This window comes from Anastrepha ludens, chromosome 2 (assembly GCF_028408465.1).
Source record: "Anastrepha ludens isolate Willacy chromosome 2, idAnaLude1.1, whole genome shotgun sequence".
Taxonomy (NCBI): domain Eukaryota; kingdom Metazoa; phylum Arthropoda; class Insecta; order Diptera; family Tephritidae; genus Anastrepha; species Anastrepha ludens.
Window position 1 is genome coordinate 50,691,658 of NC_071498.1, and position 12,187 is coordinate 50,703,844.

Below are 12,187 nucleotides of genomic sequence, written 5' to 3' on the forward strand. Positions count from 1 at the left end.
GATGGTTAGGACTTCGCAAAATGTTGCTGTGTCTGCGCTATTACCGCGATTGCCCGCTTCCTCTTGCTGGCGGCACTGATGCAGTGTGTAACTCTGTCTTTTTCTTTTGTTTTTGCTTGTTTTGGACGCCACAATGCAAATAATGCGCTGACTTTTGCGGGAGTAAGGATTGGAAGGATAAAGTTTTTGAGGTTGAGGAATGAGTTTTTTGTTTTTTGTTTTTTAGATAGTAGAAACTAGGAAAGTAGGTAAGCTTGGAAAAGTGCGAGGACCGCGCTTTATGTGGGATTCGAAACCACAACCTCTAGGATGGCAGGCACTTACCGCTAGACTGACGAGGATGAAAAAAACGTTTTTCCTAAGAATGTTTGGAACAATTTTCTGCTTTTTGGGTTTTTGTGGAATCTAACTATTGTGGAATCTTCTTGAAGAAACTATAGCTGTCCAACTATAGTAAACAACGGTACTGAGCGTAGTTATGATGCAATAATTTATTTTTTCTATATATCTTTTTCTTCTGTTTTTTCTCTTTGAAAATATTTCTTATCCTTACAAACTCTTTACAATATCTTTAACAACTGTGCGAAATAGCGACGACAACAAGCTTTCATAGCAGCGCTGCGTCAATTGCCTTAACCCCAGTAACAGCGTGCCGAAACGCAACCAGTTTGACTGTTGCATTGTGTAGCGCGCCAGCGAAACCAATGCGCTATTCGTATAACTGTCCAGCAGGACCGCATTCTCAGCGCTAACAGCCAATTCTGTAAGCCAACAAAATATTTATGAAATCCTTTTCTCTCACGTACCATACATGTGTATGTATGCATCACCAGAGCTTACCTTTCCGACAAAGTATTAGAGTTTCTAGGAAATTCAACTCCATCACATCGGCTCGCAGCTGTTTAGCTTCCGCAATAACGCGCCGCAATTGTGGATCACCGCAGGCATCAATCATAGCGCTTATGTCAAGGGACCAATGTGAGGCGCGCAGCACAAAACACTCATTCCACACAACACTCAAAATGGCCTCCTGTTGCACTGATGTGAGTGTACGGAATTGTTCATTACATTTAGCTTGTCGCAAGCAGGTGACTAGGATTTGTGCAAGTATTTGGAAATTCATCGTATTACCAGAGGCGATAACCGCATTCGGAACGCCAGTGTGTGGTCTTCGCACAGGTGTTGCATAATGAGACGTTGCACAGCTGATGCCAGCATTGCGATTATTATAGCAGGCGAAACTGCTACGCGCCAGTGGAGAGCTTATTGAACCATGTTTAACAGCCGCTGCTGTCGCTGTGGCCGCCTGTGTGCGTGGTCCGCGCTCCTCCTGCACAGCGGTCACGTTCATGCCGGCGGCTAGGCAACGTTGCAACCGGCAATATGGACACCAATTGCGGCGTGCTTTATCCACAATGCAATTACCTTTTGCAGCGATGCAGGTATACATTGTACCCTTGCGTACGCTGCGTTTGAAGAAGCATGAACAGCCGTCACAGCAGAGAACTCCATAATGCTTGCCCGAACTCTGATCGCCACAGACCTGGCAAATGCTGGGTGGTGCACTTGGCGCATTCGCTGATGTGGCTGTTGGCGTAAAGTTGCTATAAATACTGGCTTTTGTTGCGCTTGTGGATTGCAGCAGAGAACTCCTAACGGCTCTCTGATTTGACATGTTTCGAGGTCGCGATCAACGAATCAACTAAAGACCTCTACTAAGTTACCAAAGGCTTTTATAGCCATGAGCGCTTAGAATCTAGCGCTAGTTGCCAATGTTTTGCCTCCTATGCAGACATTTGCATATGTTTACATATCACTACGCACATCGGCAAGTAGTAATTTCCAATCACACATCCTTTACTGCTGGTTATTGTTAGTAAATGTTGTTGCATGTTTTGTTTTTTTTTTTTGGTTCTTCTTTTTTGTCAATCATCGCCGTGCGCCACCTCTTATAGAGCATATTTGCTTATATCCTTATGTGGTTATATTTACTTGATTGGTCAATAAGCGGTTATCCTGTCTAACAACGTGGAACTTCAAATGCAAAGCAAAGGTTTGCAACTTTTTCTTAATAAGTCCATCAAAAACTCCTTAATGATATTTGGGGTGGTACTGACATGATGAAGAATTGTAATCTATTTATAGTGAACTTTGAAAATCTGTTTTTTGATTAGGCAAAATTTGTACTTGAACCAGTTACACATACAACAAATTTAGAAAATTCCACTCCGACTACATACCGCTTCCTATTTTCGAGTTCCTGTAATATATCTTCAAACTATTTGGCTTGTGAGTATTTTTGAATAAATTGAGCAGTGTTAAAGAGCTCAGCTTTTCGCCACTTAATGCAAATTTTCCAAATATCTCACACCTAACTCAAGCGACAGCAGAGAAAATCAACCGAAAATGTACCGCCATTGAGCGATTCCATGTGAAGGCGCGTACACCCTTTTTGGGTGTTTGGCCGAACTTCTCTTCCTATTTGTGGCGTGCGACCCTCCACAAATGGAGGGACCTACAGTTTCAAGCCGACTCCGAACGGCAGATATTTTTTATGAGGAGCTTTTTCATGGCTGAAATGTTTGTTTTTTCCTTTTTTTTGTAATACATAGTTTTATTTATTGGATCCCTTAGAAATAAGTAAGTAAGAAATAACCATTAAGTTTTAAATATTATTATTATTTTTTTTTATTATTTAAATTGGCGTTGTTAGGCTCCACATCTTCTGGATGCAGTTGTCTTTCATTTTAACATTTTTAATAATTTTTTTAAAAAGTTTATCAGAATGAAATAAGTTTAAAAATTATCGATAAAGGTTGAAAATGTTTACCTTCTAAATTGGGTTCCACAACATAGGAACATTAAAAGTAACTGTAAGGCAGATGAGTTAGCTAAGTTGGGCTACTCGCTCCAAATTAGTCAAGCTAAGGACGACATACCTATGCCCTTGGGAACACGTAAACTCTTAATAGACAGACAGACCATTAAAACAAAAAAAAATAATAATTGGCGCGTACACTTCTGCTTAGTGTCTGGCCGAGCTCATCCTCCTATTTGTGGTGTGCGGCTGGATGTTGTTCTACAAATGAAGAGACCTACAGTTTCAAGCCTACTCCGAACGGCAGATATTTTTATGAGGAGCTTTTTCATGGCAGAAATACACTCGGAGGTTTGCCATTGCCTGCCGAGGGTCGACCGCTATTAGAAAAATGTTTTTATTAATTTTACTTTCACCGAGGTTCGAACCAACGACCTCTCTGTGAATTCCGAATGGTAATCACGCACCAACCCATTCGGCTACGGCGGCCACTAGACAGACCATTACTGTTGCTAATTCCAGCTGGAAACACTTAAACACCTGCGCTATAAGTAGACAAATGTGACCCGAGTGGTACATGGGTCCTAGGGCTCTAGAAGGGCTCTAAGAATCGTAATAGGTGTCCTAGCTAGTCACTGTCTAATAGGAAGACATGCCAGTAGATTAGGGGCACCATCTAACTACTGCAGAAGCTGTCAGAATATAGAAAAGGAAGAGACAGTCGATCACCTTCTATGTGGGTGCATGGCTCTGAGTAGAAGAATTTTGTGATTGCTTGTTCTCGCTTTTCTGGACAACATTGCGAATGTTGCGAATCTAAAACTAGCTAGGGTAGCCAGCTATTTAATGGCCTCGCAATGGTTTATAGAGAATTAAGTAGGTGCGTTGAAGGGCAGCCACTTCACCTAACCTAACCTATCTTCTGAACTTAAAGGCCTGTGACTCAAAAAGTAACTTTTCGTTTGACACAAATTATATGTCCACTGAAAGTGGCAGAATTTAGATTTCAGGCAATATCCATGAAAGGTTTAGTCTTGTTCGCTTTTTCCGTTTTTTTTGTGGCAATAAATGCAAAAGGCTTGGAAAACAGATCTTTTGCCTATACCTCAAAAACGCTTCTACAGAAAACAAAAGACTCAAATTCGTACTCAGCTACCCAAAGTTAGTTTGAAAAATGGATTTTTAACGAAGAACTTTGTGAATGCAAATTAGCGTATTATAAGGTTTTAGTTTTTTTTCCCACAGAAAAAGTGATAGTTTTATCTACTGTGCAACGGCGAATGATGAGCTATGGACGATGTCATAATCAAGAATAATGGCATACCTGAGCCTTCCAAAAACATGAATTCCGTAATAACACACACACAACTTGCGTTCTTCCATTCCAAAACGATCCGCCCGTTTTGGAGGACCCTATACAACTGTGTGGTCGCTTCATGGGTGTAAGCGTGACTGGCAATGTTTATTTACACAATGATTCCTAACCAATAACCACCTAGAAGACCACTTAAAATTCTCATTTTAACAACAATAACATCGTCCTCCTACTTAAATGTATGACTATTTTTTCCTACTACATTTACGGTTGTTGTGCCAGTAGTTATTGTGCAGTTGTTAGTCAATTTGTCAATTGTCACGCGTCACTGCGGTTTGATGGGTGTTACCAACAATCAAACAACAACCGACATTTTGTACCGTTAATAATTTGTAAACAATTAATTTGATTTGATTAGACCTTTGCCATCGCTGCTGATTTAACTGTTGGCCAGTCAGTAGGTAAACTCCCACACATGCACACAAACTGCATACATATGCACATATACTTTTACAAGTAGATGCGTATGTATTTGTTATCCGTAGTATCCGATGGGGTGTTTATGCTCAATATGTGGAAGTCCATGGGATGGGCAGTCAGTCACTTTACGCTTCTTTTCAATACGAATAACGTCGTTGAACTAACTTTCTTAATAACTCCACTATTTATTCGTTTTGATGATATTTGATGTAAACAGTTGACCTATCAACACATTTTCATAAGCAAGAATAAATACGGCGAACAATGAGCCGTGGGTTGGGTTAGTGTGAGGATTAATTTGGATCGAATAAATATAGTAGGTAAGGACCTTATGTTGACTAAATGTGTCATTGCATATGGTACTTAAAATATTAATATCCATTCATTTTATTCACACACACATATGTATGTGTATATGCGTATCCTATTTTATTTGCAATATAAATTACGAACTACCAAATATTTGGGAACTAAAATATTATTGTAAATAAAAAAATACCAGTCTAACGGTTAGACGCGATAGAAGTGAAACCTTCCGTAAAACAAACTGAGAGAGAATGAGACGAAAGCAGCATTAGGAGCGGGATAATTATAGGTTCATTATAATATTGCTATAAAGTTCATATTTTATTTTCTTCATTTTATTATTATTCATCCTCAATGTTTTCAATTTCAACAAATGATACGAGTGGCTTATGATAGCTAAAATATGATACAAATGCTTTGGTTTCGATGTTGTCAACATATCTTTGAAATACCGCGTCAATTGTTGTTTTTGATCGTGTTGTCGATGCAGTGCGATTGTTACACATTTTTAAATTGAATGTTGTATTAAGAAAGTCAATTAAAGGAACCGCTGTGTCCAATCCAAAATGTATGTTAAAATCGTCACTTAAAATCATTGGAACTTTATCGTAATCTTTTCTAAGTATCCGCGATACTTCTGGTGTATACTTTATTAAATTTTCGTCAATGAATTCCGTGATGCTATTTATTGATTGATTCGGTGAAATATAAATTGCCACAATTAAAACTGTTTTTCCACTGCTCAATCTGGTTTCGCATGCACATATTTCCCCCTTCTATTTAGAGAGCTGAACAGACAGTGATTCTAGTTGCTGTGCATTCAGATCTATCTGTGGAGTTACAATACGAGCACCGTCATTTTGATAGGTATATTGCAACACCGCCTGCAATTGCGGTAAATATTTAAAAATGAAAATATTTACGAATATAAAAATATGGACGCAATACAGCACACGCGGTTGCTATTATGAGCGTCGTAACGCGTATATTAAACAGACGTACTAACATACACACAAACATTCGTTGCTCTAAGCAAGTATTAGGTAGTGTAGTATAGGTATACATAATGCCTTCTCGCTCACCGTGACTCCGTAATACGCAGGCGCGCACACATACGTACTAGCATACATACAAACATACATACGTATGACGCTTGAACTAAACACCAAAGCAAGTAACAGGCAGTGTAGTATACATACTACAATACTCACTATACTAGCGTGGCTCAGCAGTACGCAGCCACACGCATATACGTATATCAACATATAACGCTTCGTAGTGTCGCTTTTTCGTTTCATCGAGTCTCAAATCACTCCCAATGATTCTAAAGAAGTTTTCACTTCAAAAAATATTTTTGGACGCTAGCATATAAGATAAATGTTTCTTTTTCCAAATATACAGGGTATGGGAAAAAGTTTCCGTCCTTTTTTGAACCAAAGTTACGAGTTATTTAAACAATTAAATGCGAAGTATGTGCCATTGAAAGCTACAACTTTGAACCATCTTTCAGGCAGCATACGGATTCCTCTGACGAAAAATTCGAGTTCTTTTGACTTGAGCCATTCATTGAGCCAGTTTGCGATGCTCTCGTAAGAAGTGAACCACTCTTCAATAAGGGCTGACTGCGTTGATCAGAGCAGATGGTAATCCGAAGGTGTAAAATCTGTGTAATACAGCGGGTGAGGCAAGATTTCCTAATTCAGTCCCTCTAAATATTTCTGGTCCAATTTAGCAACGTGTGGCCTGGCGTTGTCATGCAACAAAATCAGTTTGTCATGTCTACCGTCCCATTCCGGCCGCTTTTCTTTGAGAGCTCGATTCAAACGCATTAACTATTAGCTGCAGTCGGTAACGATCGTTGGTCGCCAGTGATGGTTTCAGATGGTTTAAGGAGTTCATAATAGAAGACACCCTTCTGATCCCACCAGATGCACAACATAATTTTTGAAGCATGAATATTTTTTTTCGCTGTAGATGCGCCTGGTTCACCTGGCGGACTCCAACATCTTCCACGCTTAAAGTTATCATAATAGACCCATTTTTAATCGCCAGTAACGATGCGATGCAGAAAATCTTTTCTTTTCTGTCGTTCAAGAAGCATCTCACACGCCACCAAACGTCTCTCCTTCAATTGATGTGGCACCCAGTTACCTGCTTGGACCTCTGGACCATTCCCATCGCGTGCAAATGTTTACCGAAAGTCGATCTGTAAACATCCAACTCTTTAGACATATCATCAAGCGTTCGATATGCGTCTTCATCCAATAATTGTTGTAGTTGAATATCTTCGAATTTTGTCGGTGCCTCTTTACGATCTTTATCACTCACATCGAAATTGCCACTTTGGAAGCGTCGAAACCACGCTTTACAAGTTGTATTTCATGGAGCGTAATTGCCGTAAATATCGATCAATATACGACACGTTTCTGCTGCACTTTTCTTTAAAAGGTAATAGTGAAGCATGACTTCCCGCAAATGCTGAGCGACGCAGACATTTTTGACGTCAGATGAAAAAGGATCTTTACGCTTCAAAAGAATGTGAAATATTGCGATCGTAACCACACATATACACCTTCCAACCACCAGTATATTACTAGAGCAAACACAAAAATAGTATCAATAGCGGCATCTTGAATGACATTCATGTTTTAGGACGGTAAAGACATGCTCCGTTGAAGGGACGACACCCAACCCAAAAGACGACAACCAACCCAGCTAGACCCAAATAGCTTTACGAACTTTTTGGACATTTGGCAAAGGAAGATTTAGTCATTCGCCGTTTGGAAGTTGACAACTCTCTTAACCCAGGTACCGCTATGGTTTTCACTCAAGGTGGTAAGGCTATTCCTGCTTTGTTCCACCAGTTTAGAGGTTGTTGTAGCCGCATCCAGTGCCAGGATTCCAACTTGGCTGTTAAAAAGAATATTGTCCTTAAAAGCGAAATCTGCGATTAGCAGCTACAAGCTTCCACGTTTGCCAGTACTTCCGCCTGGAAGACACTGCAGGCATTAGAAAGACGTACAGATTTTTCAATTGTAAGTCTATGAGAATACATACTTGTTCCACATATACCAAGACCACAGCCAATTTTAGAGGCATCTGCTTAGACTGTAGTCCCGAAGTTGTTTAGTGAGAATCCCCCACTCCATTCCGCCTGAGATGAAAAAAGAGTGGCAAAATTCCTGTTGAATGTTACATTCGGGACAATGTAGTCCGCCCCCTTCCGAGGTGTACTAAGTTTGTCGCAATAATAAACTGGCATGACCATACGTTTTTTCCTTCCAGCGACGGACTACGTTTAACCTAATCTTCTTGATAAGTAGATCTATCGGAATAACGTGTGTCAGTGCGTTAAGAACCTCCCTAGGACATAAGCTGATTGCACCGATCGTTATTGCACTGGCTGATCTTTGTATTCTGCCAAGTGATTTGTTGTTGTAATCTCTCCCTAGAGCTTTCCTCCAGACTACCGATCCATATTTTAAAATTGGTCGCATAACCGCCTTATACAACCATAATGTATAAGTAAACTTAGGTTGAAGACCCCGTCTCCTTTCTAGCATATGTTTACAGACATATAAAGCAATTTTGCTTTCTTTACCCATTCTTCAGTGTTTAATTTCCAGCTAAGTCTGGAGTCCTGAATTACCGCTAAGTACTTTGCACTGATTGAAAATGAAAGAGTTTGTCCATTAATATTTGTTAGTGTAAAAATTGGTACCTTGTGTCTGGTCGTAAATAACATTGGTTCTGTTTTACGCGCGTTTCAACTTAGGCCATATCTGGTGGCCCAGGAACTAATCTCGGCTAGCGCCCGTTGAATGTTCCCACTGATCATATTAGGACACAGTTCCGATGCCATTAGCAGCACATTAGAGCAGAGTGATAAGATTTTAATTCTAATAAAATGTTTGTTATGCAATCATATAACAGAAAAAAAGCGTGTATCCATAAACGGGTGTCCTCTTATTATTTACTAGCAAACCCGGCCCCTTCGCTGGGCACACTAAAATAGAATAGATATGGTTTAGAACAGAAAATATATGATTTTCATATTATTTATTTCTTTATTCTTTATTCAAGCGATTTGGCATAAACAATATTTTTTGTTTTTTTATTTGTTTTTGAGTAAATATAAAATATAAATTGAAAATCAGGAAAAAAGAAGATTGTTTTTAAATTTCAAATCAACGCATATGAATAAACAATCGTCTTTTTTCCTGATCATCCATGCATTTTTCGTTTCAATTTATATGTTTTATTAAGCATTGGAGCTTTTTTAACCATTATCCATTTATATTTTCAAAAAAAAAAAACGAAAAAACATTTTTTTCCACGAACACATAATTTCATTCGGATTTCACATTAAATTCTCAAATTTCGTAAGAGATTATTCACTGTTCCAAAATCCACTCCAAAAAAATTCACAAACAATTTTTACATGTTGCACTTACGTTTTTTCCTTATGGCATCCAAATCAGAAAGAAATATTGACACATTGTAACTCGCACTGTCAATTTGACAGTTCAGTTCCGCCCCAAGCGTTAAAAAAGTAAGCGACATTATGGCTGGTTCAAAAGAACGCTGTACCCGTTGCCAGTGCTCCGAATTACAACCAAACTTTACGAAACCCATTTTCAATACTTACTTAACAATGTACGTAAGTTTGGTTTAATTCGGTGCAAAGACACGGCGGGTCCACGTTTTGGCATATATTTCGAGACCCTAGTCATCAATAGATATGAAAATTACCCCGTATTAAAGCACTTATCAACAGCTTTCATTTGATACCCATATTGTACATGCACAACCAAAGGTTACCCGGGTCCACGTTTTGACCTATATCTCGAGACCCCAGTCACGGAACGGCATGAAAAATACTCTGTACTAGAGCATTCACCAACAGCTTCAATTTGATATCCATATTGTACAAACACATTCTAGGGTCCACATTTTGGTCTCTATCTCGAGACCCTAGTCACGGAGCGGCATGAAAAATACTCTGGACTTAAGCATTCACCAACAGCTTCCATTTGATACCCATATTGTACATACACATCCGAAGGTTACCCGGGTCCACGTTTTGAGCCCTATTTCCAAAATAAAATATAATCCATGTTACTCGTGGATGATGTAGCTTTCGAATGGTGAAAGAATTTTTAAAATCGGTCTAATAGTTTTTGAGCCTATTCATTACAAACAAACAAAGTTTTCCTCTTTATAATATTAAGTATAGATATAGATTATAAAATGTAATATCAAATTTCGAATGCGTATTGCTGCCATAATTTTTTGACACCTCAGTAAACGTCCTTTACGGATTTTCTCCAACTGTTTATTATTAGCAGCCCCTTGCGCAATTAAATTAGCTATTCCTTCTGCTTCTAAATAAGCTATCATGAATAATAATTAAATAAACCAAAAGCACCGAAATATTCCACCAAAATAATTTCTATGAAGAGAAACCTTTCACAACAGTTTTGACAGCTGATTGGCAATTTTGCAGGCAATCTGCCATATATGAACGGGTAGACAAATTTTGTGGATTTATTGATAATTAATGCATATGTAGACGTACTTTTATATGACAAAAGCGTCAGTTCGTTATCATAGGCGAACAATGAAGTGCCACATTGTCGACCTTTGCTGGCTTTCCTCTCTTTTATTCGATGGCAATGTTCCACCCAATGTTAATTTATATGGTCCATTTAAGGGGACAGATACCTGTAAAATTTCGAAAAAAAAAAAAATTTTTTTTCATAAAATGTTTTAAGAATGCGTCAAAAAATTTTTAGAACGTAAATTTAAGTATTTCTTATATTATAAATCGTCAACCGTGACGACTCTATTCTTTGCGTTCGAGCGCTGGGAGAGGTATAGTTACGTTGCATTCAAATTTTAGACGCGTTTCTCTTAAAATTATATTTTTCGAATTGGCGTACACGATAACTCGAAAAGTTATTGACCGATCTCCCTGAAATTTTAACACATATTTTTTATGATATTACTTTCTATGTGTTTCAAGTTTTCGAATATTTTTTCGAAAAAATAATTTTTTCGAAGCAAAAATAGTAGGAAAATTCGCCCCAAAATTAATTTTTTTTTTTTTTTGAAGCATTTTATTCCGCGATTTCTTTTCCATTTTTGTTTAATTCATATAGAAATTATGACATTAATAAATAAAAAAAATTTTTTGTATTCAGGTCACTGACGCCGATGTTACAATGCCCGCCGATTGAGAAGCCCCGCTGCGACCTTGCTGGAAGAATTGAATGTACATCCGCCCTTTTTATATTATTTTAATGTATAAATAAACTGTATGCCAATTTAGAAAAAATTATGTTGGCTGCTTCATTTTAAATAACACAGGCCGACAAAATTTAACCAACATTCAGACCCAGAAACCAGACTATATATTTCCGAAGGTTTATGATGCGCTGAATCCAAATCTGGCCTCAGAATTGCTCTATTAGTTTGAGTTTTCGAGATATCCTAACCTAAAAGTGCAAAAAACCCCATTTTTGCCCATATTTGAGGTTATGTAGCCTTGCAGATGTTTTCTTTCACCAAAATTAAAGGATGGCATCTCTAAATACAATCCTTCTTTTTTCAAATGGCGTTTGGTTTGCTCAAATATCATTTTTTTTCGCAGAGATATCGCATTTTGAAATTTTCATGTTTCGAAATTTTCCTACACCTGAAAATCGATTAAGATAACATAGACATGATATATTCGATTACTAATTTTGTATGTTTGCATACTTTAGAAAAAATGTACACATGGCATAATGAATATACGCCATATTCGCCCACTCTTATCTGAGTCTTATTTTTCTTAAAATTTTGTCTCACACCATAAGTGTGCTGACTCACCACATCCCTACACTATCTAACCTTTGGGTACCGAGTCACACACAGCCCTAACCCCTAGAAACCACACCTATCATACCGCGAGCAGGCTAACCCACATAACCGCAAGCAGGCTTTCCCACAAACTCCAAATTTACATACTATTAATCCATATATTTCAGGCCCTCAAACCCAAGAAAATTAGTAAGCGACTATATCATGTCTATGTTATCTTAATCGATTTTCAGGTGGCGAAAATTTCGAAACATGAAAATTTCAAAATGCGATATCTCTGCGAAAAAAAATGATATTTGAGCAAACAAAACGCCATTTGAAAAAAGAAGGATTGTATTTAAAGATGCCATCCTTTAATTTTGGTGAAAGAAAACATCTGCAAGGCTACATAACCTCAAATATGG

At 38.1% G+C, this 12,187-nt stretch overlaps 1 protein-coding gene across 1 annotated transcript; it reads right to left on the reverse strand.

Moving 5' to 3' along the window:
* Positions 1-549: 549 nt before the first annotated feature.
* On the reverse strand, positions 550-1,675 carry LOC128861776 (nuclear receptor subfamily 2 group E member 1). The gene is made up of 2 exons (XM_054100184.1): positions 841-1,675; positions 550-761 (listed from the first exon to the last, which is right to left on the reverse strand). The coding sequence occupies exons 1-2, from the start codon at positions 1,673-1,675 to the stop codon at positions 550-552; spliced, it is 1,047 nt and encodes a 348-aa protein (XP_053956159.1).
* Positions 1,676-12,187: the final 10,512 nt, after the last annotated feature.